General features: G+C 52.4%; 2 protein-coding genes across 6 annotated transcripts in view; one reads left to right on the top strand and one right to left on the bottom strand.

The window, feature by feature from the left end:
- The first annotated feature begins 2,824 nt into the window (after positions 1–2,824).
- LOC136567064 (E3 ubiquitin-protein ligase TRIM7-like) lies at positions 2,825–5,746 on the top strand. Of its 3 annotated transcripts, none has more exons than XR_010785100.1 (3): positions 2,825–3,000; positions 3,108–3,220; positions 5,526–5,746. XR_010785100.1 is itself a non-coding variant. In XM_066566526.1 (3 exons), the coding sequence occupies exons 2-3, from the start codon at positions 3,148–3,150 to the stop codon at positions 4,371–4,373; spliced, it is 594 nt and encodes a 197-aa protein (XP_066422623.1). In that variant the 5' UTR covers positions 2,825–3,000; positions 3,075–3,147. The 3 variants fall into 3 exon arrangements, 2 of the variants coding, with proteins under 2 accessions (XP_066422623.1, XP_066422624.1); XM_066566526.1 differs by lacking the exon at positions 5,526–5,746 and adding an exon at positions 3,853–4,373 and having other exon boundaries at positions 3,075–3,220; XM_066566527.1 differs by lacking the exon at positions 5,526–5,746 and adding an exon at positions 3,853–4,373.
- A 2,035-nt stretch (positions 5,747–7,781) lies between these two features.
- The window catches only part of MARCHF2 (membrane associated ring-CH-type finger 2), a 34,532-nt gene continuing 15,933 nt past the window's right edge, over positions 7,782–26,380 (bottom strand). For all 3 annotated transcript variants that reach the window (XM_066566343.1, XM_066566344.1, XM_066566345.1), the window contains exons 3-5: positions 25,872–26,067; positions 13,766–13,975; positions 7,782–10,658 (exon numbers count right to left, since the gene is read on the bottom strand). In XM_066566343.1, coding sequence (XP_066422440.1) covers positions 10,500–10,658; positions 13,766–13,975; positions 25,872–26,067 — 565 coding nt within the window. In that variant the 3' untranslated portion in view covers positions 7,782–10,499. The remainder of the gene's footprint in view (positions 10,659–13,765; positions 13,976–25,871; positions 26,068–26,380) is intronic.

Genomic DNA, 26,380 nt, shown 5'->3' on the forward strand with positions numbered 1-26,380 from the left:
CCAGCCCCAGGCACAGCCCCAGCCCCAAGCACAGTCCCAGCCCCAGGCACAGCCCCAGCCCCAGCCCCGAGCACAGCCCCAGCCCCAAGCACAGACCCAGCCCCAGCCCCGAGCACAGCCCCAGCCCCGAGCACAGCCCCAGCCCCAGCCCCAGCCCCAGCCCCAGCCCCGAGCACAGCCCCAGCCCCAGCCCCAGCCCCAAGCACAGTCCCAGCCCCAGCCCCAGCCCCAGCCCCAGCCCCAGCCCCAAGCACAGCCCCAGTCCCAGCCCCAGTCCCAGCCCCAGCCCCAGCCCCAGCCCCGAGCACAGTCCCAGCCCCAGCCCCAGCCCCAGCCCCAGCCCCAGCCCCGAGCACAGCCCCAGCCCCAGCCCCAGCCCCAGCCCCGAGCACAGTCACAGTCCCAGTCCCAGCCCCAGCCCCAGCCCCAGTCCCGGCCTCTCTCGGCACTTTCCCCTTTGGTGCAGTTCCGGGCACAGCCGGCAGGGGCGCCGGCGGCTCCCGGCCGGGCGGGGCAGGTGCGATGATTCCCCCGCGGCTGCAGGGGGCGCTGTGGCGCCAGCCCGGCCGCCTCTCCACACGGCAATGGCGGGCGGGCTGGATGGCGGCAAGGGGCTGCAGCAGGAGCCTCGGAGCGGTGGCTGGAACCGCAGGGACGAGCAGACTCCGGAGTAGCAAACGAAATGTAACAGAAACTCCGCAGCTGTCGCAGGGGCCGAGGGGTGTCCCGGCAGGCAGGGCTGCTGAGTTACAGGGCAGTGAAAAACCCGGAGCAGTGGCAGAGAAGCGGCGGGGCTGGGCAGGGGCCGCTCGGCTCCCGAGCACCGCCGGGAGAGGCTCCCTCGGAGCGGGAGGGGACTCGGGGATCCCGGGGTTTCCCCTGAGGCACCCGAGTAGATGGGGAGGGTCCTTTCGAGTGAGGTAGGGGTTAATAAGGTCCCAGTGACACGGCCACTCTCATGAGCAGAGTTTCGCACTCGGTAGGAGAAGGCAGGAGGAGACTCATCCCGCAGAGGTGCTGAATTATCCTCGCAGTGAGCGCAGCCTCTGAGTCTCCCCTCTGATGTCCAGAGCGACAGAGAGCTCAGCCCCTCATGCCTGCCCACATCTCCCGGCATCTCTGCCCTTGCCAGGAGAATGCCCCTCAGCTGCCATAGTGCAGCCAGCTCCACTCCTCCCCCTTCTCCTTGGCCATATCTTGTCTCTTCAGTATCGGTTGCTATTGGCTCTTAGCAACAAATGGGAGAAAATTGCCTGAGAGAAAGAAACAAAAGGAAAAGTCCTAACCCCCAACAACAACAAATGATAGCAAAGAAAGTGTAATAATCGAACCTCGTAATTTAACGATGGGATCACAATTCCAGGGAAACCCATGAGAGGAATAGCGGATTTGTCTTTACAAACAAGCTGTGGGTCTGCTGGTAAATAAAACTAGCACTGAGAGATAAAAGAAACAATGGGAAGGATTGCACTGATTGATGAATGGAAAAAGATATTTGCTTATACAAATAAACTTTAGGTTTGCTGATAAACGAAATTAGACACTGAAAGATGAAAGAAACAATGGGGAAGAAAAACCCCTAAATTCTGTAAGAATTAAAAATTAAAAGGGAGGATTATACATTAGAGGGAAATCTTTGGGAAATCTTTGGTATCAGGTGTATTGGGGAGTCTGTACCTCTCAAGTACCTCAACCGATGAGGAAAGAAAGAGAGAAGGGAAATGTGGCTGGGAAATTAGGATAAAAAGGAGGCTGCATCCTCCAAAAATTCAAGAGATCCCAGGGGAATGGCCCATGGCCTCTCCCTTTATTCTAATAAAGCCAGAAAGGACTCCTCTGTCTCCTTTTTGGCCATAAACCTCTGGTGTTTGTGAATTAGTTTTCCTAGCACCCAGCCTGCATAGGTATGCAAAGCTGGGGATCAAAGCTGCGTGTCCCAGACAACTCCACGTGCCAAGGGAAGGATGTGAGCACTAAAGCCGTGTGGAGTGAAAGGATTTGGGGAGGACAAGGTGTCAGACATGCCAAAAGAGTGCAAGAGGAACTGGTCATGGGTAAAGTGGAACCAGTCAGTGAGCTTGGCTGCCTGCCAGGCCGGGGTTCAGGCAGGCAGAGGGTTCAGGTGGTGTCTGCAAAGCCACCTGGCAGCAGCTGCCCTTGCATCCTGCTTTATTTGTGCTCAGCTGGGGCCTTCCAGAGTGATGTGACACAGCAGAGTTGTGCCTTGTGTTCCCTGTGCCTGGGAATAACGCCATCACCCCTCAACACAGGAGGAGCTGCCTGGAGAACAGACAGGTGGGAGCAAAGCCCAGCACATGCTGTTCCCCATTTACCAGTTGGGCAATTGAGGTGGCGCATGCCCTGCACACATCTCCACCATGAACCCATGCAGCAGGACAGAACTGGGCAAACAGCCAGGGCAGGAGCCAGACCTCCCCTTCCTTTTCCCAGAATGAGCCTGGACACCCAGAGCAGGGCCACTGCTCTGCGGGTGGTGTCCCCAGGTGCCATCCCCAGGGGCTGGAGGTGCCTGTGGGGCCATGGCCCAAGAGGGCTCTGAGCATCCTGCACAGGGAGATACAGACTCCTCCAGCACTCGGGGGCTCTTATCAGCCACCTGCAGCTGGGCTCAGGGAGGGGAGATGCAGCAGACCCTGTCATGTAAACAGGACTGGGCACTGCAGGAACAGGAGGAATTGCCAAATCAAGTGTTGGATGAGGTCCCACATGGGCTGGCAGCTTCAGGGCATGGGAGGTCATTGCCGAGAGGATGGGAGGGGGAAGCTTGGTGGGGTGGTACCCAGACAGACTCCCAGGTCTGCTCTCCAGGCCATCCAGCCCCTCTGGACTGTGCCCTGCTCACTCAAACAGGCTGGAAGTGCCGGGCAAGCTCAGTCCAGCCATGAGCAGATGAGAGGATCAGAGGAGTGGGAAGCAGACTGAAGACCTTTCAACCCATCTCAAAGCTGCTTTCCTGGAGTCAGCCTGCAGGCTCAGCAGGTAACTACTGGCTGTGTAAAAATGCTGAATACTGTGACCTTTCCATTACTCCTTCTCTGCTTTATCATCTTCAGGCAGTCCTCGAGTCTTGTAATTCCCACTTTCAGCAGTGAATCCTGTCTCCCTCCCTGTTGATTGACTGTGGATATGCTGGCATCCAAGATGGAGACAGTAGAAAGTGAGACCCTGATTGTTGAGGTGGAGGAGATGAGTGGAAGAGGTGAGTTTCCAGAAGGGAACAGGAGGGGGAACTGTCCTCTATTGAGGACAAATGCATCCTGCTTCTGCTGTGGGACAACTATTGAAGGTCAAATCCCTGGGGTTTGTCCCCAGACTAGGATTTTCATGGGTTGGGGACTTGGTGGCTGCAACACTCCCAGCTGAACTCTTGGTGCTCACCTGTAGACCCAGCTCCAGCACCAAAGGCTCCTGAGCTGACATCCTTGGCCCCCTCCACTGTTCATAGAAAGAGATGTGAATCTGGGGCCATGGGTTATGGGTCTTGGGGTAACCTCTGCTGTGGTCGGCACTGGTTTGTGCCCTGACCTGCCTGTTCTCCTCTCACAGCACCAGAGACACCCAGGCTCAGGTCCAGGTGGCTGCACTGCAGGTGTGCACCCACCCACTCAGGTGCTGCCTCCTCCTCCAGGAAACTGAGGTCCCCTTGTCCAGGATGTGTGCAGGCCCCTGGGGTAGGGACAGGGATGGGGCAGCAGGGAGCCAGTACAGTCCAGCTAGGGGTGGTTTTCCCACTGCAGGGAAAAGGAACTCACCCTGTCTCTTCTCTTGCTGGGGTGAATGCAGCCCCAGGGCTGCCTGTTTTCTGAGCAGCTTCTCCTCCTCTGTCCCCAGCTGATGTGACTCTGGATCCAGACACCGCCAACCCCTTCCTCATTCTGGCCAGTGACCAGCGAGGGGTGGGACGGGGGCACGAGTGGACCTTGCTGCCCAACAACCCCGAGCGGTTTGACACGGAACCCTGTGTGCTGGGCAGCCAGGCCTTTGCTGCAGGGAGACACTGCTGGGAGGTGGAGGTGGCCGAGGCAGGGGACTGGTGGGCAGTGGGAGTGGCCCAGGAGTCTGTCAGGAGGAAGGGGGTCCTCAATTTTATGCCCCAGGAGGGGATCTGGGCCGTGGGCCAGTGGTTTGGACAGTACCATGCTTTCAGTGAGCCTGACTGGACCCCACTGCACCTTACCTGCCTCCCCAGGGCCATCCAGGTCTGCCTGGACTTCACAGACAAGCAGGTGACTTTTGCTGATGCTGAGAGTGAAGCCCCAATCTTTGCTTTCTGCCTGGCCTCGTGTGCTGGGGAGAGGCTGCGCCCGTGGCTCTGGGTGGGGATGGACTCGTGGCTCAAGCTGTGCCCCTGACAGGGAGGGAACATGAGGGGCAGGGGAGAGGCTGGAAAGGCAAACTCCATCACCTTGGGTCTTGGTGCTGGGAACTGGGAGGGTCCTGCATCCTGCTGGCTCCTCCTCATGTGGATCCTCTGGCCCCCAAGGAGAGGCCTGGCAGGTCATGGAGGTGGATGCCACAACAGAGCCTCCTTTATCCCCCCACCCCTCAGCTGGGACTGCAGGGACAACAGGAAGCACAGAGACGGGGTGCAGGGAGGAGCTTGGTGCCTGGTGGTCCCATGGCAGAGACCTTCACTGAGTGCCAGGGCACTGCAGAGCTGCTCTGTACGAGGCCGTGGAAAATACAGCAGGGTCCAGCTCCTCCAAGGGTGCTGGTGTAGTGCCTCTGGCTTTTTTCAATTAAGTTAAAAAACCCCAAACATAGCTGGATACTCATGATAACACTTATCTTCCCCACACATCCAGAGCCTGTCCTTGCCTGATGTGCACCAAACACATTTTGTGCAGCAGAGCACTGGTAGCAGTGCAGGGGCAGCAGCAGGGGCAGCCCAGGAAGGAAAGCACAATGCTGAGCTGTGTCTGAAACCCACAGGAGAGGCAGGAATCCACAAGAATGGCCACAGATCTGCCATTCTCAAGGTCCCACCTCACAGGATCCTGCTAAATCCTGTCCATAGGAGAGGAGAAGGTGGATGTAGGTGAAGAGGGACATTGCCTGGGTCCAGCCTAGATTTCATCTCTGAACACTTTTCTGGTTGGACCTTCTTTACTGCCACTTCAGTTGTCATTGTTGTGGTGGCATCTGGGCACAGACAACAATATTGGTCTCCCTGCTCTACTCCAGGGGCTGCAGAGTTGCAGCACTGGGTCAAGCCAGTGCTGGGTATCTGCCCCCAGAGCTCTGCCCTAAGCCTCTTCCACTGTGGTAGTATCAAGACTGGGGAAACCCAGGGTTCTCTGCTCCCAGTGAGGCACTTCCTACTCTCCATGGGCCGGAGCCTCTGAGACTGTCCTAGTTTTGCTTGGGATAGAGTTAATTTTCCTCTCAGTGGCCAGCACAGTGCTGGGTTTGGGATTTAGGATGAGAATAATATCGGGAGCAACAATCCAACCATCAGTCATGTGGTGTTTACATGGCCTTCTCTGTGTCTCATGCTCTGCCAGCGAGGAGTTGCACAAGAAGCTGGGGCAGGACGGAACACAGCCAGGACAGCTGACCCGAACTGGCCAGGGAGATATTCCACACCATAAAACATCCTCCCTAGTGTGTAAACTGGAGGAGCTGCTGGTGAGGGGCTGCTGGCTGCTGGGAGACAAGCTGGGCACAGATCAGCGGGTGCTGAGCACCTACACTGGGCATCACTTGTTCTACTTGGGGTTTATATTTTTTTCATTACAATTATTATTATCATTAGTATTATTATATATTACTTTTATCTCAATTATTAAAGTGTTTTTACCTCAAAGTTTTTTCCCCCCATCCCCCTTGGAGAGTGCTGTGTGACTGAGTGGCTGTGTGGTGTTTAGTTGTCAGCTGGGGTTACACTGTGACAGAGGTCCACAGCAGAAGGTTGGTTATGGAGATGGCAGATTGTTAGTTCTGTATTTTTGTCCTTTGTCATGCAAAACATCCCAAAAGAGCTGTGCTGTGCATTTAGGGGCACCTACCTCAATCAAGAAGAAATTCCTTTCTGAAAGCCAGCGAAGTCCCTCAGACTGGAGAAAAGTTGGGTTTTTCAACAGATTGGTGTCTGGGAACTTCTTCACTGGAATTTTGTGGTCTGGAGGAAGTAAATATTTTGCTCTGGTTTCCTTTTTGATGTGTCTCCCAAAAATTAAATTTTAAAAAATCATCTCTCTGGGAGCTGAATTACGTAATTGCAGCATTTGTGTGAGAAATACACAATTTCATGTAGAATTGCACCACAAAGACTCAGGGGAGCTTAAATTCAGCTCTCATGTGTTAAGAGATGTTGAAGCCACAATGGGTAAGAAGGGTAAGGAACACTGGGGTCCTTGAGCAAGGCTGGACCCACGTGGGCTCTGAGTGGTTCTGGGGAGACAATTGGGGCCAGGAGGTTTGTGCCACAGCCAGCGTGGGCACAGCAGCACATGGCAGCAGTGACTGCTGCCTCCTCAACCCTGCCTGGACACAGAGGCCACAGGGCACTCCTGAAGCCCTTGGTCCACAGCGGGGTGGGATCAGACCCCTGGGACCCTCCTGCTGCCAGGGAAAAAGGCTGCAGCAGTGGACAGTGGAAGCACCTCAACAAACACGCTCTTCTCAGCATTGGTCTGTCAGACATGCTCCAAACAAAGCCTGCCTGGATTTGGCACATCAGCCAAGCAACTGTGACTGAACGCCCTTCCCATGAAACTTTCCTTTTTCCTGGTGAGCCCTTTCTCTGGCACTTCTGCTCCTTTTACACTGTTCTTGTTGTTGCAGATGCCACTTTGTCTTCTCCCCACCCTGCCAGATTGCTGTGTGGCATCAGAGTTTTATTTTAAAGGTCTGGCTGAGCCAACCACGGCACTCTCTTTTTTTAAACCTTTTTTTTCTTTTAATGTAAACAAACCCAGAAAACCCTTGATTTGAGAGCTTGGCCAAGCAACTCATTCAAGGTCTTGCCCAAGGCTCAAGCCTTGTCCAGGACCTCAGAAATGCATCCAACATTGGTGTTGCAGTGCTTTGAGTGGCACTTTAAATGGGCAGCTTCACAATTTCCAACCCCCTGCTGCAAGTGTGGTGTGACCAAATTTGCAGCACAGGTCCAGTGCCAGGGGCCAAGGCTGCAGGGGATGTTGGGTCTCCTCATTGCTTCACAGAACAGGGAATGATGGCTGCCCAAGTCTCTGCCCTGAGGTTCCATGCCCTGCTGGCCCTGGATGACTCTCAGAGCCAGCTGGTAGCAAGCACAGAGAGCAAGGCTCCTGCCCTGCAGCTCTTGCACACTTGGGCACAGCTCAGACACAGCTCAGACACAGTCGGGCACAGCTGGGCACTGCCCACCATGACCTCACCAGGGCTCGCAGCCGTGTCCAGTGTCTCCCACAGCCCTGGAGTGAGAGGCTGGGCTCAGGGCCGTGGGCAGGCCTGGGTCAGGCAGCTCACAGAAGCCTCTGTGGGGTAGCATCATGCAGCATCAGGGTCGCTCCATGCAGCCCCATACACACCCCTGGCCCAACCAGGGCCAAAGGACTCTTGACTTGGCCCATGCCAGGCAGGCTTCTCTACACTGACAGAGAAACTACCCAGAAATGAGAAAAGCCCTGGGTTTTGTCCAACTTGGAAACCTTCTGCTGGGGCCCTGGGGGCTGGCCAGGGCAGCTGCTGCAGGCAGGAGGTAGCAGGGTGCTCTCAGGGAGGCAGCCAGGGCTCTGCAGCCCTGGCCCCCTCCAATAACAACACAACAGCCCAAAGTTTGTCTCACTTTTATTTACATCATTGCACAGCCCATTTCCCCAGAATGCGCTGGAACATGGTGGGTCAGACACCGATTGCCCACATCCACGAGCTGAACATCTCTGGGAAGGAGGACAAGACTCAAAGAGTCACTACTGGGTCTTGTGGGGGCACATGCAACAACTCCAATTATTGGCAATGACAACAAAGCCAAGGATGCTGAGTGCAGCCACGGCCACACACGGGACCGGGCCCCCACTGCCCCAGCCAAGGGCTTCTGGCTTCCACAGCTGCATATTTGGATTGATGGTGGGTTTCTTAACTGGAACACTGGCTCCATGAAGTCCTTTCCCTGGGGACATGCTATGGGAGAGAGCATCCCTCATCATCTGCCAGAACTCAGTGCCTTGTGGGGCCAAGCTCCTGGGAGGCAGCCAGGGCTTGGAAGGTTAAACCCCTCCCTCCATTTCTCTTCACTGGTGATGTCCTGGTGACAAGGGGGTTGTTGGGAAGGGGCTGAAGGAAGGGGCACCCAGGACAAGGCACAGAGCAGTGGTACAGAGCCTGCTGCCATGGAAGGGGTGTGCAGGGCGGGAGCGCCTGCGTGGGAATGGGATGGGACTGGAGAAGGGACTGTGACTGGAGAGGGCTGCAGCAGCCTCTCCACCATGAGTACCAGAAGCAGAGTAATAATCCCTGCATGAGTGCATGACTGGGAAAAGGGCAGACACCCAAGTTATGTGGAAGAAGGGAGGGGACAGTCGGGGGGTGGCCGAGAGAGGGGAGCAGAGATGTGCAGCCTGGCTGTAGCAGAGGACATTCACCCACAGTCACACCAGCCCCTGATGCTTGGAAGGGAGACCAGTTCAGAGCAGCCCTCAGGGCACAAAGAGGCTGCTGCAAGATGTGTCAGGGTATCCCCCAGCTGTACCTGGGAGAGGGGACAGAGGAGAGCAGGCAGACACCAGGGCCAAGGGCTGGAGCAATCCTGTAGGGCAAGATGGCACACTGGTCCCTGCTGCTCAGGCCACCAGAAACTTCCAGATCGGGCTGAGGGAACACACAAGGAAACACATCCTGCTTTGCAGCTAGAGAGGAGGAGGAGGAGGAGGAGGAGGAGGAAGTGCACATGGTGCTTTGAATTCAGGAAATTACAGATGTCCATCTCACAGAGCATTGCACTGACCCACTTGCTTTCAGCAAAGGGGCAGAGGGACATAGTGCATGACCACCACCACCCACTGCAAGGACACAGGCCCCTCAGAGCCTGCCTCTTGCCTGCTCTCTACCCTCACCACCACGGAGCCAGAGCTCAGGCTCCAGCAAAGCAGCTGCACACACCTCTGGAGCACCTGGCAGGGCAGCATCACCGCCAGTGTCCTCACAGCCTGTGCCACTCAGAAGGCTCAGGAGAGCTCAGCACCAGGCACGTCTGGCAGGGTGAGGTGGCAGAGACAAGGACCAAAGCCAAACCAGGGGGACTCTTGGCAAAGGGGGCATTCTGAGACAGAGGGCTTTGAGAACTGCATGTGCTGGAAACACAGGTAAAAGGAGGAGGAGAAGGAAGAACACTGGCCCCACTGGACAAGGGACCCAGAGCCTCTTCTCTGGGACCAGCAAACTGGGAGGTTTCACTAGAGGACACAACAGGCAGGCAGCGCTACCAGGGATGAACCCAACGCCAGCAGCTCCTCTGGAATGTGCAAATAAAGCGCAGAGACAGCCAAGAGCACCTGCGTCCTGCCAGCGCCGCAGGGCATGGCCTGTCCCCTAAGGTACGTGTGAAACTGATGCTACAGGAGGTCCAGCCTCAAGCTGGCAAAAGGACATCAGCAAACAGAGACTCCAACTCCCACCTTCTGGGGTCAGGAAAGCTCCTTTCTCAATTTTTGCAAAGCAAAAGGCAATGGTGGGTTTAGCTAGTATGGAGCCATCTCTTCCCACCCTCGGATCCTCCATCTACCTTTGCCAGACAGACCGAGGGCTGAGTGCATCCGAGTCCTGGGGATAAGCCAGATCTCAAGGAAAGCATTTTGTGAGATCATGTCTGCGCCGGAAAAGATTCTCTCATTCTGAAACTGATTTTGAAATTCTCAAAATTACAGTACTTTACAATACAAAATGTCTCCATTCAGTATTATGTCATTTTACTCCTTCTGGGATTATAATAATTATTAAAAACACTTAACTTTCTAGAAAGGACAGAACACCACAAAAGAGACCAAAGAGTAACGGGAAGGCTGCTGTAGTATATCAAAACCAATTTAGTGCAAAGGAGAAGGGGACTTTCAAGAATGGTTGATGGAAAGTGTTCCTCATATGCTCATTTGGAGAAAAGGCATTGATTTAACCTCTGAATGAGATCAGATTGCCAGCTTCTATCCTGAAGCTTTAGAACATCAACACAAAAGGACTGTAACACAATATGCATGGCCATTAAAAAATAATATTATATATAGATATATATATATAGAGAGAGAGGGAGATGTTTTCCATGTATGGTATTTCATTATAGGAAAGTGTCCCTGCAGACAGGCATTTTCTGCCATCAGGCTCTTTTGGGCCATTTCCCCCACAGATGTTGATTATGTGTCTCTTTGCCAAGGTCTAAAGCACGTGCTGAGCACAGAGTGCCTTTGGGTGGGATGATTGTTTTCCAGTCCCCCCACAGCTGCCACGGTCCCTGGGCCTGTGAGGATGCCCCGACCCTCCGCCGTGGCCGCCTGCGGGACGGCTCAGACCGTGGTCTCATCCGCGGCCTTCTTCATGAGCTTGGCGGAGAGCAGGGAGTGGGGCACGGGGTGAGGGCTCCGCGAGGCCGGGATCATCAGCCGGACCTTCTGGTTGGTCCTTCGCCACTCCGAGTACAGCTGGCAGTGGTAGCGGAACGAGACCTGGCGGGGGAGAACGCAGCGCTGTCACCAACCCCGGCCACGCTGTCACCAACCCCGGCCACGCTGTCACAACCCCGGCCACGCTGTCACCAACCCCGGCCACGCTGTCACCAACCCTGCCTGCGCTGTCACCAACCCCGGCCACGCTGTCACAACCCCGGCAGACTGTCACCAACCCTGCCTGCGCTGTCACCAACCCCAGCCACGTTGTCACAACCCCGGCAGACTGTCACCAACCCTGCCTGCGCTGTCACCAACCTCGGCCAGGCTGTCACCAACCCTGCCTGCACTGTCACCAACCCCGCCTGCACTGTCACCAACCCCGGCCACGCTGTCACAACCCCAGCAGCGCTGTCACCAACCCTGCCTGCACTGTCACCAACCCCGCCCATGCTGTCACCAACCCTGCCTGCACTGTCACCAACCCTGCCTGCACTGTCACCAACCCCGCCCATGCTGTCACCAACCCTGCCTGCACTGTCACCAACCCTGCCTGCGCTGTCACCAACCCTGCCCGCGCTGTCACCAACCCCGTCCCGGCCCCAGAGCACACGTAGGGATGGCCCAATGCCCGTACTCCTCTGCCTCTGGGACCCTTTATCCTGAGCAAGGGACACGCACTGACCCCGGCACGGTTTGGGGCACTCCATGTCCCCAGCCTGACAAGCAATCAATCCCTTCCTGGGGACACCAGGCTGAGTGGGGCACAGCCAAAGGGGCCTTCTGGGCAGCACCAGCAGAGCGGGATGGGGTTTGCTCAGCTGGGTTTGGGTCCAGGCTGGTGCAGTGTGGTGGGGATGAGCTGCAACTCGCCCCTTCATCCAGCCCCAGGCTTCAGCAGCACCTTCGGTGAGCAAAACAAAGGCCTGAACCCAACCAGCCTCCTCCTTCTCACAGACCCCAGGGGACCTTCTTCGTCCTGCACAAAAACCTTCCCTCCTTTGTCTGCAACAACAGGACAGCAGCTGGGCTCATTTTTTCCTGTCAACACCGTGGCCTGGCAGACTTGTCTACCCGGAGGGAGACGGGGAGGATGCAAAGGCTGGAGGCACCCAGAGCAGCCCAGCAAGGCCCGAGATGGCCCTGCAGTTTCAGAGCAGCCCTGAGAGGGGAGCTTTGAGCTTGGCTGAAATACCGAATGCAGTCAGCCACTGATCTAAACCAGGCCTTCTTACGGAAGCATTTAGCTGGCAACTGGGATGTACCAGGAAGTGCATCTGACACAGAAAACTCAGTAAACCTGTTACTTCTGGATGGGTTTACGAGACATCTTATGAGAAATGAAGCTGTGCCACTGTGGCACTGAGGTAACTGAGCTTATTGATCTGTGCACACCCCTCCTTCCTGTTGCTGAGGGATTGTGGCAATAAGACTTTTTGCTGACAAATTCATGTCCCAGTTTTCAGAGAATGGGGAGTTAATGATGGGAACCTCAAAGAAGGCTCCTGTTCCTCACAAAGGAGCTGCAGCCTTGGCTATGGCCTCTCTCACAACCCTCACAGCCATGAACTCCCTCCCACATATTGTCCCCTTGGACTGCACAGCCCAGGGTTCAATGAGCTGAATATAAATAAAGGGGCTTCACCTAATGTCCTCCCCCGCTCAAGGAAATGTGAAACACAGCAGAATTAGAGCCACTTTAGTCAGGACTTGTTACTGCACAAACATTTTTCCATTTCCTCCAGGTTTCCAGCTCCTCCCCACCAGTCCTGAGATAGAGAAGACGGAGACTTCCTCTTAAGGTTCCAATTTTAGCTTAGCTCTCTACGGAAACAAGCTTCATGCAGGAACATGCAGCATGGAAACTTTCCTCCATGGCTCCCATGCAAGGGGTGCCTCCAGCTTTGCCCCCAGGCACTCTCGCCCCCAGAGCAGGGGCTGCTGCAGCACCAGCTCATCCTGCCCTGGTTCCCAGGTCTGTGAGGGAGATTGTAAGGAGTGTCCAGCCCCAGTGGAAGGGGTTACTCTGTGAAACTGGAAAACGAGACAACAAGGAAATGGACTGGGGAATTTCTATTGCCCACAGGACTCCCAGCTTTTTGGGGTCCCACTATTTCTCCTGCATCAAGTGCACTTTTTCCCTTCCCAAAATGATGTTTCCCTGCAAGGAGTTGGAAAAGGGCATTGGCAGGGCATGAGCACACAAAGGGCTTGCTTGGAATAGGAGAGCCAAAATCAAGATCCAAACCCAAAAGTCCACCCAGCAACACAAGACAAAAGAAGTGAATGGGAAACAGAGGGAAGTCCCTGGCCTAGCAGCCCCTAGAGAGAGCAGCCCTGGGGAGGGACCAGGCAGCCCCACTGAGCCTCCACTTGTGCCACAGGCAAACCTGCATTCGCTGTCCTGCTCTTCTCAGCTCCCTATCTCTCAGCAAGATACAAGCTCCTCGCCCCCTAATTCAGCACATCCAGAAAAGGCATCTGCATGAAGCTCTCTCCCAGCAGGGATCAGTTCAGCACCCAGACTGGCTCAAGTGCAGGTTCCCAGCAATGCCCAGTGCCCCCATGCAGCAGTGGGCCAGGGCACACCGGCTACCAAGCCTTGACTTGGGGCCGACCACACAACCCAGCATCAGAGAGGCCACAGGTTTCCCCAGGGCCAGAGAGTTCCTTCCACACACCTTAAAAATACTGCATAGGAGTTTGTTTAGTTGTGGCCAGAGACCCCCAAGGCCAGTCTGCACCCCAGCTGGGCACAGCCAGTCTGTTCTCAGCAGCAAAAGCACAGAGGGACATGGTGGTAAATTATTTAGGTGTCAAATGTGTTCCATATTTTACTTGTCCCCTGCACTGCCCAGGTACTAAGTTTGTGTTTTTTCTTGAACCACAGATGGGCCACTGCCTGACCCAGCCCCAGCCCCATCCCAGCTCCAGCACGTCTGTGGCTGGTTGGGTTCTGACACTTGGGGAACACAGTCTGGAAAGCAGATGACCAGGAGGTGATTTTCCATTCTCAGCTTGCACATGAAGATAACTAAATGGACATTCAAGTGGAAGAGCCCAAGGTGTTCTCACACGGGGAGGCAGAAATAGCAGGTGCCACTGATGAGGTGTGAGCCAGTGCTCCCAGCTCCTGCTGGAGCAGGACCCTGGCAGCTGGCACTTACCAGTGTCCAGAGGACGTAGATGGTGAAAAGTGCTATAGTGAGTGCTATGAGTCCGATGGCCTCCAGGCGGCTGTTGAACTGCAGGTGGTCCTGGGCGCCTCGCAGACACAGCCAGCCCGAGATGGCCGCCAGGGGAGTGATGAACAGGAAACACACCATGTCACAGAACAGCGTCCTCTTCTCATTGCGGGGCCCGGGGTCCTTCAGCCACTGCGGGAAGGACAGAGAAGGGATCAGCCTGGGACAGGCAGGAGAGCTGGGGACCTCTGGCCTGCACTGTGCAGTCTGACTCACACCAACCTTCTCCTAAAGGGAACCAGAGAGTGGCAAGTCTAGTTTCAACAATTAACAAGGGAAATGGAAGAAACAGTTAATGAACCTGTACAGGGAAAGGCAGTCATGAATACAGAAGCTCCTGGACTCTCCTCTGGAGTAGTGAGGAGCAGGCACTGCAGGGCATCAGTTCAGTAAAGCCTGGCTTAATATGAATCTGACAGGTCTTGGACTAAACTTCAACAGAAACAGACCCAGGACTCTAACTGGTGAAGGAGGCTGTGGGAAACAGGGGCACTGGGGTCTGCAGCAAGGCCAAACTATAACAGCATCTGTCCCAAATCTAGCCCTTGGGTTCCTGTGGGAGAATCACAGCATTTTAGAGTTTCACAGGCAATCTTCAAATGTTTCTTTCTTTTGGGAGTCCTGACTTGCTTCCAGTGTGGGTTCATTTTAGATACTTCAGTAACAGCAATTGTTCTATTTTCCTAGAATTATGCTATTTTAAGCCTTTCCTTTCCTTTTTTAGAATAGCAAGAAGATGTGGTTCCTACAGATACCAAATTGTTACAGCACATCTTTACTGGGATCTGTGTGTGCTGGCCTGCAGATTCTTCCTTCTTCTCCTCACAAAGATGACTGCCTCATTCAAGATTTTTTGAATTTTATTTTTAGATAAGACTTGGAGAATATTATTGAAAAGGCACAGGCAGAGCAGGGAAGAGACTATCAGGGTCTGGGCTGTCCGGCCAATCCTCCTGTATGGTACCTGCTTTGGAACAGACAGCTTGGGAAGGGACTCATCTGGGAACTTGCACACAAAGCTCCTTTCCTACTCAGAATCCACCCTTTAAGGAGCAATACACAAGTGGTGGTGACAGGTATGCAAGAAACCATGAGACCTCAGCAAAGGTAACCTGAGGACATGGCTGGCCAGAGGCATGCAGGTCAAGAGGGAAGCAAGGCAGGGGGCACAGAGGTGGCTGCAGATTTAACTGCAGCAGGGACGTTCAGTGAGACAGAGCAAAAGGGCAAGAATGGGACTGGAAGCACAGCCAACTGTTGTGGAAATGGGAAAGAGAAGGGGCAGCTGGCAAACCTGGGCATGGAATAGGGGGGTAGCTAGGCTGGTTAGAGCCACAGGAACAGCAGGTTCTGCAGCACTGAGCTGGCCATGAGCAGAGGAGAGGAGGCTGCAGTGACAGGAATGAGCCTGGCCCAGAATTCCAGCTGGGAGGACTCATAACCACAGTATTTTAGGGATGTGACCTGAATCATCTGAACGCTTCAGTGGTAACAGTCAAGGAACTTTCATTGATTCTAAAGCCATTTGGAGCATGACTTGATGGGCAGACAGCCAGAAGAAAACCTCACAGAATCACTAAGGTTGGAAAAGACTTCAAGATCATCAAGTCCAACCATCAACCCAGAGCCACCTCCAAACCATGTCCTCAAGTCATCCACATACTTTTTCAACACTTCAAGGGATGGTGGCTCCACCACTGTCCTGGCAGCCAGTTCCAATGCCTGACAACCCTTTCCATGAAGAAATGTTCCCAATATCCAACCTAAACCTCTTCTGGCACACCTTGAGGCTGTTCACTCTCATCCTGTCGCTTCTTCCCTGGGAGCAGAGCTGGACCCCCACCTGGCAGCATCTTCCTGTCAGGGAGAGATAACAGAAGGTCTCCCCTGAGCCTCCTTTTCTCCAGGCCGAGCCCCCCAGCTGCTCCTGGTACTCCAGACCCTTCCCCAGCTCTGTTGCCCTTCTCTGGACATACTCCAGTGCCTCAGTGTCTTTCTTGGATGAGGCAGCCACCCCGGGATTTGAGGTGGGGCCTCAGCAGTGCCCAGCACAGGCAGATGGCCACAGCCCTGGTCCTGCTGGCCACACTTTGGCTGGTACAGGCCAGGTGCCATTGGCCTTCTTGGCCATCTGGCTCACATTCAACCACTGCTGACCAGCACTACCAGGTCTCCAGTGGGCAGCTTTCAGAGCAGGCAGAACTGTCATTTGGACCGGACTGGGAGAAGGGAGGCAGACCTGCAGCTCCCCCCTTGTATGGCTCTGCAGAGGAATCAGTGTGATGAGCTGCATGGGGACAATAAACACCACACATGCAGTTTGAGCAGTCCTGGGAGGAAGTGAGGGTGGACAGCAACTCATTGGCACAGGAAAGCTGTCCCCATACACAGTACTCAAACCCAGCCTTGTGTCAGACTCTCTCCAGTCCAGGGCCAGGACAGGGCTGCCTGGTGACACAGCACTCAGGCGAGTGCCAAATCACCCAGTCTGGACCAAGTTCCCTCTAGCAGCAAGCCCAGAGCACCCCATTCTATGCAACAGGACATGTTGGGGCACTTCTGACCCTTGTACAGTAAGAAGCTCAGGCAGATAGGTATTTCACTGCATCTTAATTCTATTTATATTCCTTGTGACTTTTGAAATTCCTTCCTCCCCCCCCAGATGGGAGACAAACATATAAAGGCAGGAAGCAAATTAATTTCCTTTTGAAGCAGTTGATTTACTTTGCCAATATGCACTGACACAGTAACAAAATGGAAAACAATAAGTCACTCTAAGGGTGCAGCATTTCTGGCACAGCAACACTTTGGTGCATACGGGACTTTAAATAAACTTTGCCAACAATCCATAAAATGGTCAGGCAGATTAAACCATTTTTGTAGGGAAAACTATCAAGTGAGCATGGGAAAGCAACAAAAGTACAACTTGGTCTTCTTCTAGCAGCTTCCACACTGCAATCATGTCTGAGACTGAAAGGAAAGAGGCAGAGGTGGCTGCTTGCTGCCATTTGGGCTATGAGCTGAGTCCCAGATCCTGCTTGCAACAACTTCTCTCTGCTTGTGTGACAGAATTCTGGGTATAACCATATTTCTTTGTCCTCCAGCATGATCATGAGGCTTTTCCAGATACTGGGATCAGCAGGGTTATGGAAGAGAACTCATTTCTTAGAGCCACAGCGGGGCTGTGGGATGATGAGAAGCTGACCTTTGGTTGCTGCAGTGCCCATGAAGCTTGGGTGAGCCCAAGGTGATGGGAGGCAGGAGGAGAGCAGGCAGTAAAAGGCACCAGGACATCATCAGCTCCTCTGGAAGCCAAGAGCAGAACTCAAAGCATATCGGAGCAGTCTCTCATCCATCCCAGCACCTGCTGCTCCATGTATCTCAAGGCTGGGCTGCATTCTGCCCCTTGGGACCAAGGGGAGTGGAGAGAAGAGGGACTCTCCCAGCAGCACTCAGCACCTTGCAGTCTGTCTGGGGGATTAAAAATGGGTGCTTTAAAAATTAGCTTTCATTGATTCTTAGAGCTGACTCACTCATTGAGTGGCTGAATGTGAGCTGTCAGCTGTTTCATGAACACATCCCATGCAGCACTCAGTGCAGCACAGCACTGGAGGGACCAGCATGTGCTCACATCTCTCCCTGCCCTGCACCGGCCCCCTCGCTCTGGGGGCCATGAGTCAGGAGCAGTGTGAGCTGCCAGCCTCACCACCAACCCTGCCAGAGTTCCCCACGTGCTTCACAGCTACAGCACAATGGCAAGCCACAGCACCACACAAGCATTTGGCTGCATTACAAAACATCCCACATGCTTTCTGCCCACCAGACAGTTACCCTCTGGCTTCTCAGGTGCCTGCTGATTTTTCTTTCACTGCTGACCTGGTGCCTGGCTATAAAAGCCAGAAAAAAAATCACATTAACTTGATCACAGCAGCACTACTAGTCCTGTACCTGTACTGAGAAACATGTTGAATCAAACAGTACAGCTTCAGATGAAGGACTCTCATATCCCTTCTCTGGGCCTGCACCAAAACCCTTCTGCAGGCATTGAGCTCCATGGGCAGCCCCAGCAGAATGGTCCTGTCTCCTTCACCAAGGTGGGAAGGGATGTTTTCTGACAGAGTACCCAGAATTCAGGAAGCCAAGACCCAGAAATGCCCCTAGCCCTGCAAGCAGAGCAGTTAAATGCTGCACAAAGCTGCCCCTCCCCATCCTCCTTCCCCCAGCTACCTGCCAACAATGCCCCATAGACCTCCACAACCCAAATCTCTCCTTGAATAGGCATGAAAGCCTTCCCTACACCCTCAGCTGCTGGGAAGCACAGGGCTCTGGGCTGACCCAAGGGATTTAGGAGCACTAGAAAGGGTGGACAGGAGAGGAACAGACCCAAGCAGTGCTGCAGGTCACTGGGACACTTTCCTCCAGAGAGAGCAGCACGAGCTCCCATGGTTGGTGGCACCATGGCAAATGCCACACCATGACATGTGCCAGTACAGGATCACAGCACCTCAGAGAAAGCTCACTGGTCTTCTGGATTAGCACAGCACAGACTGGGCTGGACAAAGTGGTGAAGAAGGACAGGTAAGGAAGACTAGTGCTGGTGAATATCAAGAGTGCAAGGGTATTTCCTGTTTTGGCCCCAAACAGGCCATTGCTTTATGCAGAGCAGTGCCCAGGACTGCACAGAGAAGTGCCAAGAGGATCTCATGTTGGACCTGTGACCAGCATCTCCAGACAGCAAACTTAAGTAAAGAGAGAAAGGAAAAGATTAGAACAGTGGGAACTCAGATGGAACCAAGAAGGATTTGTTTTTCACTAGATTCACGAGTGTAAAAGAGGTGTGCATTGAGCAAGAAGAGAGGTGGGCTGGGGAAGGGCAGAGGAGCACGGATCAGACAACACTGCAGTGAGTTCAGCAGAAGAGTTCGAGGAAAGCAAAGAGAAAAGTCTGTCTGCAAGGAAGATAAGGCTGGAGGAAGGGTGGGGCAGAGCTCATATCACAGCTCAGTTCTCCGAACTGGAGGGAGGACAGTGAGTGCTGCGCCCAGAGGCAAAACTCCTTTCCCTAGTAACGCAAGCAGGAGGAACATCACAATTCCTGCGTGCCAACCTCCCTTTTCGTGTTCCAGGGACATCTCTGCAGCACCTCCCACAGCCACAGAGGTGCAGGAGACTCAGGAGACGAAGCAGAAGGACTGCACAACCCACGGGAGGCGTCCCCTACTCTAGCGTAACCTGCAGTCAAGCAACTCCTCAGAGAATTTCAAACACATTTCGTTGTGACAGTGTGTTTGAAAATTGTACTTTCAAGAGACAAAAAAATAATCCACTGACCTACATAAAATATCCAGTCTAAATGAACCAAAAGTGTTAGCAGTCATTGAAAAGTAATCATCTTTAATCAAAATTGCACCATAAACTCCAAGAAGAACAACAGGAGCAAAAAACTGCCAGGGTCCTGTACAGCACAGCCCTCTTGGAAGGAGGAGCTGTTTTGAGGAGGCAAAGGAGCTCACCAGAATCACTAAAGCAGCCCATTTATAAATAAAGTTATTAAAACACACACTGCTGGAAAACACCAGCAGAATTGAAATACAGAAGCAGAATTTTCTTGGGACTCCATGATGAGATTTGCTTGCAAGGACAGAAATAGGGAAACAAAAGATGTAGCTGGACTGCTCCAACAGTGACTGGTTCACCAGAGAAATCTTTTTTGTAATTAGTGAGATGTCTTAAATGATTTTTGCCTTAGCAAAGGAATTAAATGCTTGCAGAAGCATTATGATCAAGTCCTGCATTGTACTTGTTAGCTTTCACCATGAGGTTATGCTGACTTTCAACCTCCCAGTAATTTTAGCAAAGCAAAGCCAGAGTCTTTGGCCTCTGCACCAGCAGTTTGTGTCCTCTCAGAGCAGAGACCTGAAACTCCTGGCTCCTCTGCCTGGTATTTACATTATGTGTGAACAAAAACACACCCTTCCTGTGGAGTATGGAGTGATTTTTGCTGGGACCCAGCAGCTGCTGCTCTGACACCTGCCTGACCTGCAAGCCCAGGACATTTCTGCAGAGACCTGGGCTGGCAGCACAGACCTGACCCAGCCCCTCCCCATGCCAGGACTGGCCTCAGAAACCACAGCTGGTTCACAGCAGAGGCACATGGCCCCAAACAGGAGTCTTTGGGCTGCTGAGGTGGTGCTTCTCTTCAGCCCAATCAGAAACACTTAGAGGGGACAAAATTAACAACAGCTTGAAACTTTAACACTTTACAAGTGGTTAATGAACTGAAGAGAGAAATGAGAGGGTAGGTGCCACAGCAAAACACACAAAACAAGGCAGCCATGGAGAGGAACACCTTTGCTGGTAATCTGGGAAAGTAAAAATGGGCAAGAGTGGGCTCAGGTACACCAATACAGACCAACCCACACAGCCCTGTCCCTCTGTGGGCAATGGGCTGCAGCCAGGGGGAAGGCCAGGAGCTGTGCAGAAGGGCTTGTGGCTGTACAAACACAGCCACACTGTCACCCTTGGTAATGCTTTCTGGAAATACACAACATATCCAATACAGTCCCAAATACCTCCACCCACACAGCTCTGCCTGAAATCCCAAAGGGCAAAGTATCCCCAGCAGGAAGACTTTGTAGAGAAAATAGGTTTGTGATGGTTTTTGCCCCAGACCAAAGAGAAGAGTTATGTGCAAGGGAAAACATTAAGGACAGAGGCAGGGGAGGCAATATTTTCACTCCTACACAAGTTGCCTGGTTCTCCTACATGAAGAGGCAGACTCCTCCAGACAAGGTGACATATCCTAACTTAGCCTTCTAAGGAGGCAGGAATTAATTGATCACAAGAGGTATTCCCTTCTCCATCCACTATATAGGACTTTAAAGAACAAGGGCTGGCTGAGGCACATTTAAGGCATGAAATGTTAGGACAAATAAACTCAATCATGCCTAGAGAATTGTATGATCACCTGTGGCCTGGGAGAAAGAGCTGTCTAGGCTGCAGCAATCCTTCAGGTCCAAAGGCCTGCACTCCTCCTTCTGCCATGCTCTGGACAGCAAAGATACAGATACTCCCTGAAGAAGAATCCTAGGCAGTAAGTGGGAATTTCCTGTGCATGATATTATTAGAACAAAGAGGAAAGTAGTTCCTCCAGGAAAACTGTGTCTGGTGTAACTTACACTTCAAATACTTCATCTAAGTATCAAATGACAAAATCTTCCAGGGAACACAGAAAGCATTTTGCCTTTTTTGACTATGCCAGCCCTGTTGGCTAGAGTGTCCTGGAGTGAGATCACTTTTCTGTAAGCATATGGAGGTCCATTAAATTAACAATCATACAGGAAAACCACCCCTCTCTGAGGCTTGGCCATTTTGTTCTCTGCTGGAGACATGCTCCTCACTCAAGAACCCTGGTCCACAACTGTCCTGTGCTGGAGACCACTTGAGAGCTGAGCAGAGAAGCCTTTCTGTCCTCTCACAGCACAGGCACCAGTGTCCTGCACCTCTGGCTACAAAACTCTCCACTCAGGGCATCAGGTGAATTCTCCATCTACACCTGCATGTTCAAAACATGTCCCCCAAAACATGCCCCCACTCAGCCCAGTGATCTCACTGCTGGACAGTTTTCCAAAGCCTTTCTTTTTTTTTTTTTTTAGCTTTCAACCTGCTTCTTAGTTAAAAAATAGCTGAGCTAGGCTGAACTGCAGGAGGTATTTCCCCCACACCCATGGCCAGCCTGTGGTTGCCCGAGCCGGCTTTGGGCTCAGATGAGTTCCTCACTCTGGGTTCAGAGATCAGGCATGCTGGCAGTCAACACTGTCACTGTTTTTACATTGAACAGACCACAACATAAATCAATGGCTGCTTAAAGAAAACAAAAATATAATTCTATTAACAAATTATCTTTAATCCATACTGGACAAAGTTGACACCTGTCCTCTGTAAAAGAGGCTGTAAAATTCAATTACTGTTTGTGAAGTGCTTGGATGTCACAGCAATAAGAACCCCAGAGAAGCTTGTGAGAAAATGAAGTTTGGTCTTGGTGAACAAGGACATAGCAGGATTAATACAGTTAGCTAGTGAGCGTCTTCCATCCATGCACTCCTTCTGGAAGACACAGCCTGTGACCATGAAGACCACACTGTAACACAGATAGACAAGAGGCCTGAAGTAAAAACTAAGGCAATTTTGGTCATGGCATTTCCTGACTTCTAAGAAATCAGGAAGTTTACACAGAAGAATTTCAACTTGGCCATGTAGCTTCTCCCCAGTACTCACCAAAATGTCTCCTGCATCCCAAAATCAGCCTCAGACCCTTTCCTTCTGAAGGATCTCAAAACCACATGACAAAGCCAGTTCTTAATGAAGCAGATGGTCCCTTCCCAGAGATGAGCTGACCAGTGACTGCTGCTGCCACTAAGACCAGCTCTAAGTTTCCCCAGGCTGGAAAGGCAGAACATGGCAGAACCAAGAGCAAGAGCTGCTTTCTCCTCAGAGGCCCAGCAGCAGCAGGTACCATGCTACCAAATTCCTTTGTGGCCAGGTGACAGCAAAAGAGAGCTAGAATGCTTGGGGCAGCCTTTCACACATGGGGCAGACCCTTCTGCCATGCAGCATGCCCCTGCATCATTCCTAATCCTAGTCTCCAGCCATTTATCCTCTGCTCTTAATTTCTATTTTGATTTCACAGCTTTACTTGGTGAGCAGTGGATTTTTATCAGGGCTCCTCAACAGCACACTCACCACAAACATCACTTCCCCCAAAGTTTCAAAACACTCCCCACCCCTCCCCTCAAACAACCAAGAGGCAGAGAACTTCCCAGATAAGGTGGCTGGTGGAACTGTGGCATTTTTAAACGACTAAGCAGCCTCTTTCCCAAGCCCTCTTCTCAGAAACAGATGAACAACTTAGAGATGACACTTCCCAAAAGTATTTGGTTTGGTATGGGGATGAGATTGCACCAGACTGCAGGCAGAGTATTAATGGCAAGTGCTAGCCAGCTGGCCAAGGGTTATCAGCTCCTGCCAAAGGGCAGAACCTCTGCTACCAGCGGGAGCTTCCCAAAGTGCTCACACTTGGTCAGTTGGCCTCTAACGCCAGCAAACCCCAAGGGATGAAGCACACTCACTGTCATTGCCTCTGCACAGCAGACTGCAGTGGTGCAGGAGCTCAGAGTGGCTGTAAGAGCTCCCAATGAAAATGAGAAATTGAACTCCAGGTCACTTTCCCCAGGCTCCAGGCAAGGGTCAGAGGGTTTATAGCATGGTGGAAGTAATACAACAAAACCAGGTGGCCTTTCAAGCCAGGTGAGCCATTTTGCTCTAGCAGGAGCCATCCAGCCATGGTGTGCCAGGCACAGAGCACACGTGCTGATGAGCACAGGGGGCTGTGCAGGGCCCCAGCACACCTGAGTGCTGCAGCCACAGCACACTGCTGTACCCCCCCACTGCACTCCGCTGCCTTGGGGTGTGCTGCCAGCCCTGGAAGAGGGGCAAGAGCAGCCTGCTACCATGGGCTGTGTCAAACCAGGCTATATGCTGCTTTCCAAGCCAGGGAAAACCTTTCTGCCACTGAGCTGCTGGCAAGGGAACTGCTCTGGGGCTGTAGCATGCTAGGCTCTGCTCTGCAGCAGGGATCACTCTCACCAGCTACCCGGTGACTTTCATCACATGCTTACCAGCCTCCAGGCTCACAAGGCACTTCAGGCAAGCTGCTCCCCAGCAGACACCTCAACAGAGTAGATCATCTCCTTCACTGTGCTCACAGACAGTCCAAATACACTAGAAGTAGTAAACCACTGGAATCCCAAAGCCTTTGCCAGCTGGCAGTGATGGCTCAAGAAGTCCATTCCTCTCTGAAAACACAGTGGCAGTTCTCCTGTGTTTGAGTTCATTAAATACTGCCCACCCATCACCTCTCAGCACCCACAGTTTGTTTGTTGATCACCATACCCTTATAGGCTCTAGTCCAGAGGGGCTTTTCACAAATTTCAACAGGAACTAAAATTGATTGTCCTGGAATGCTCATTCACCCACACTGAAATACAGACAAAACTTTTCTGTCCCACTCTCCCAGCAAGCTCCTCATGCCAGATGGAGGCACAGAGTTGGTGTCACAGGAAAAACTCCTCCAATACACACTAGCCTTTCAGCTTTTATTTGAGTGTGCAGTTTTCCAAGCCTATGCTTGTTATGAGGTGCCACAGCATCGTGAAAGATGGCTGAACGCACTCCCACGTGTTTGTTTCTGGCTAGGAATATTTAATATTTATTAACCAGTTCTTAAGCTAAAACATCTGAGACCTGCACTCACAACTTGGCCTGCATAAGCCCTAGCAAGATCACTGCCCCTGGGCTTGCCTGCACTGTGTACTCAAAGACAAGGTACAGCCCTTCCTAAATGTTTTAAAGCAGTGTTTTGCAACCTCTGAAATAACTGTTTGAGAGATATTGGCCAAAGCACCAATTTATATGTCTGAGCAGCTAGGAGAGAAGCAGTAAGACCCTAACAGCAGTAACCACTGAGGTAATGCTCATACAAATTACTGTGCTAGATACATGGCTTGGGTTAGCACTGCAGGCTAAAGCCTCCTCCTGTCTGGGGCTGTCAAGTCCATGACAATCAGTTGTAAGTTAAACAGTCATTAAAACTTAGTATCTACTTTGCAAACTGAAGCTTGAATGCTTCCCCAGTTGGTGGACTCTTTTCTACTCAAAGGTTCACTAGGAGGAGATGGGAGTATGAGAAATAGATCTGGGGACTCTGGAAAGGAAGAGGGGACAAATATTGTTTCCAGATGGAGGTGGGAAGAGAAAAGAAGCAACCTCTGGAATTAATAGGAATGGAAACAGAAACGTGGAAAGCAACTTAGAATTCCAGTTGTGACTCAGTTTTGACCTAACTGATGGGGCAAGGGGCAGGAGAGCGTGGACAAGAGCAGCCACCATTACAAATCCGAAATAACCCTGCCTCCACACACGCTCTGGTAGCAGGTAGTGACAAATCCCTGACAGCTGCCAGGTAATGGGAGTCTGATGCTAAGAACCAGCTCCCAGAGCTCCCACTGGCTGATGGCTGCAGAACCTGGGACTCCCAAAATTGTTAGGTGTAAATGCCCAGCTGCAGAGTGACACTTCTCTGCACTTGCACAGGGTGCTGAAGGAACCCCCGAGCCACTGACACAGGAGAGCTCACTCAACTGCAGACATATTACACCATCTCTAACACAAATCCTTAAGCCTTCTGTATTGTACCTCACCGGTTTACTTATTCCTCTTTTGGGGATGTACACTTGAACCCTGAGGTCAGACAATGGCCTGGTCCATGCTGCCTTTGTTCCCAAAACAAAAAAACCCAACGCACCAGCCAGAGCCTGTGTTGTATGTTCCAGCTCTGGGAGGCTGAGGGACTGACTGATCCCCTGTGGTCACCACAGAGAGGAACATGAGGACCAGCTGAGCCCTGTCTTGTTTTCTCCTTCAACTGGGAGGAGCACAGAGCAGCAGGAAGGATCAAAGCCTGAAGGAGCACACATCAATATTAGTCATGGGAAGACAGGTCTTTTACAAACAGTATCAGCAATCACCACATCTCACTTTTCAGAGCAGAATATGGCAAGGAAGGCACATGCAAGAGAGCTGCACTAATCTAACACTGAGATAAGATTAAAACCGGGAGCAAAAAAAAAGAATATTTATGAGAACTTCATAATTCAGTCAGTCATGCTGTGACACCTGCAATTTGATGCTCAGGCAGTAAAGCACAGCCAAAAAAGCACCGTGCTTGCCACTGGCAGGTGCCATGTGGGCAGGTCACAGGTGAGAGCTGCCCCAAACACCACTACTGCATGTTTGCAACTACCTCACTTGGTCTGACAAGGGACTTGATCTCTTCAAACAGACTCTTCTTTGTGAATACAAAGGTACTGCAAGGAGGAGGAGACACCAAGAACTACAAGAACAGTAGGGCAATCAGTCATTTTCTCTCAAATGATATGGAAATAAAAATGAAGCAGGAAGAAAATGGTACCTCTGTCAAGGGTCTTGGTCTTCTTTCTACAACAAATTCTGTGTGGCAGAGCTCACAGTAACTTGTGTTGGAGGAGGATAACCATTTTTCCAGGCAGCTCTTGTGCACGGTGCCCAGTGTTCCTGTGCAGTCACATGGGGAAAGCAGTCCCTCCCCATTTCCACCTTCATGACAGATTCGACAGATGGGACCATCACTAAAGAGGCAGAATGGGAGACAAACAAAATGAAATCACAGTCAGAGCAGGCAGAACAGCACTGCCATAGGGTCTGGTCCCACCAAGCCCCAGAAAGGCACATGAACAGCAGGCAGTGTGTGGCACAGCATGCCAGGAGCCTGCTGCAGCAAGAAACCAGTCTCAGGGGACAATGGAGGTGCTCAGGACATTTTAGATAATTTAAAATCTGGAAGACCCATAACAACAAGAGAAGATGGCACATCAGCCTGGCCAGCTCAGCTGGCCCCACAAGTGACTGCAGTGCACGTCCTGTGGTCTTCAGCTCTGCCCA

The sequence above is a fragment of the Molothrus aeneus genome, chromosome 27, assembly GCF_037042795.1.
Source record: "Molothrus aeneus isolate 106 chromosome 27, BPBGC_Maene_1.0, whole genome shotgun sequence".
Lineage (NCBI taxonomy): Eukaryota > Metazoa > Chordata > Aves > Passeriformes > Icteridae > Molothrus > Molothrus aeneus.

Bases quoted from the DNA above. Each gene is read 5' to 3' on its own strand.
- LOC136567064 (XM_066566526.1), top strand. From the start codon at position 3,148: ATGCTGGCATCCAAGATGGAGACAGTAGAAAGTGAGACCCTGATTGTT. The intron at 3,221-3,852 runs GTGAGTTTCCAG...CTCTGTCCCCAG, and splicing joins GGAGGAGATGAGTGGAAGAG to CTGATGTGACTCTGGATCCA.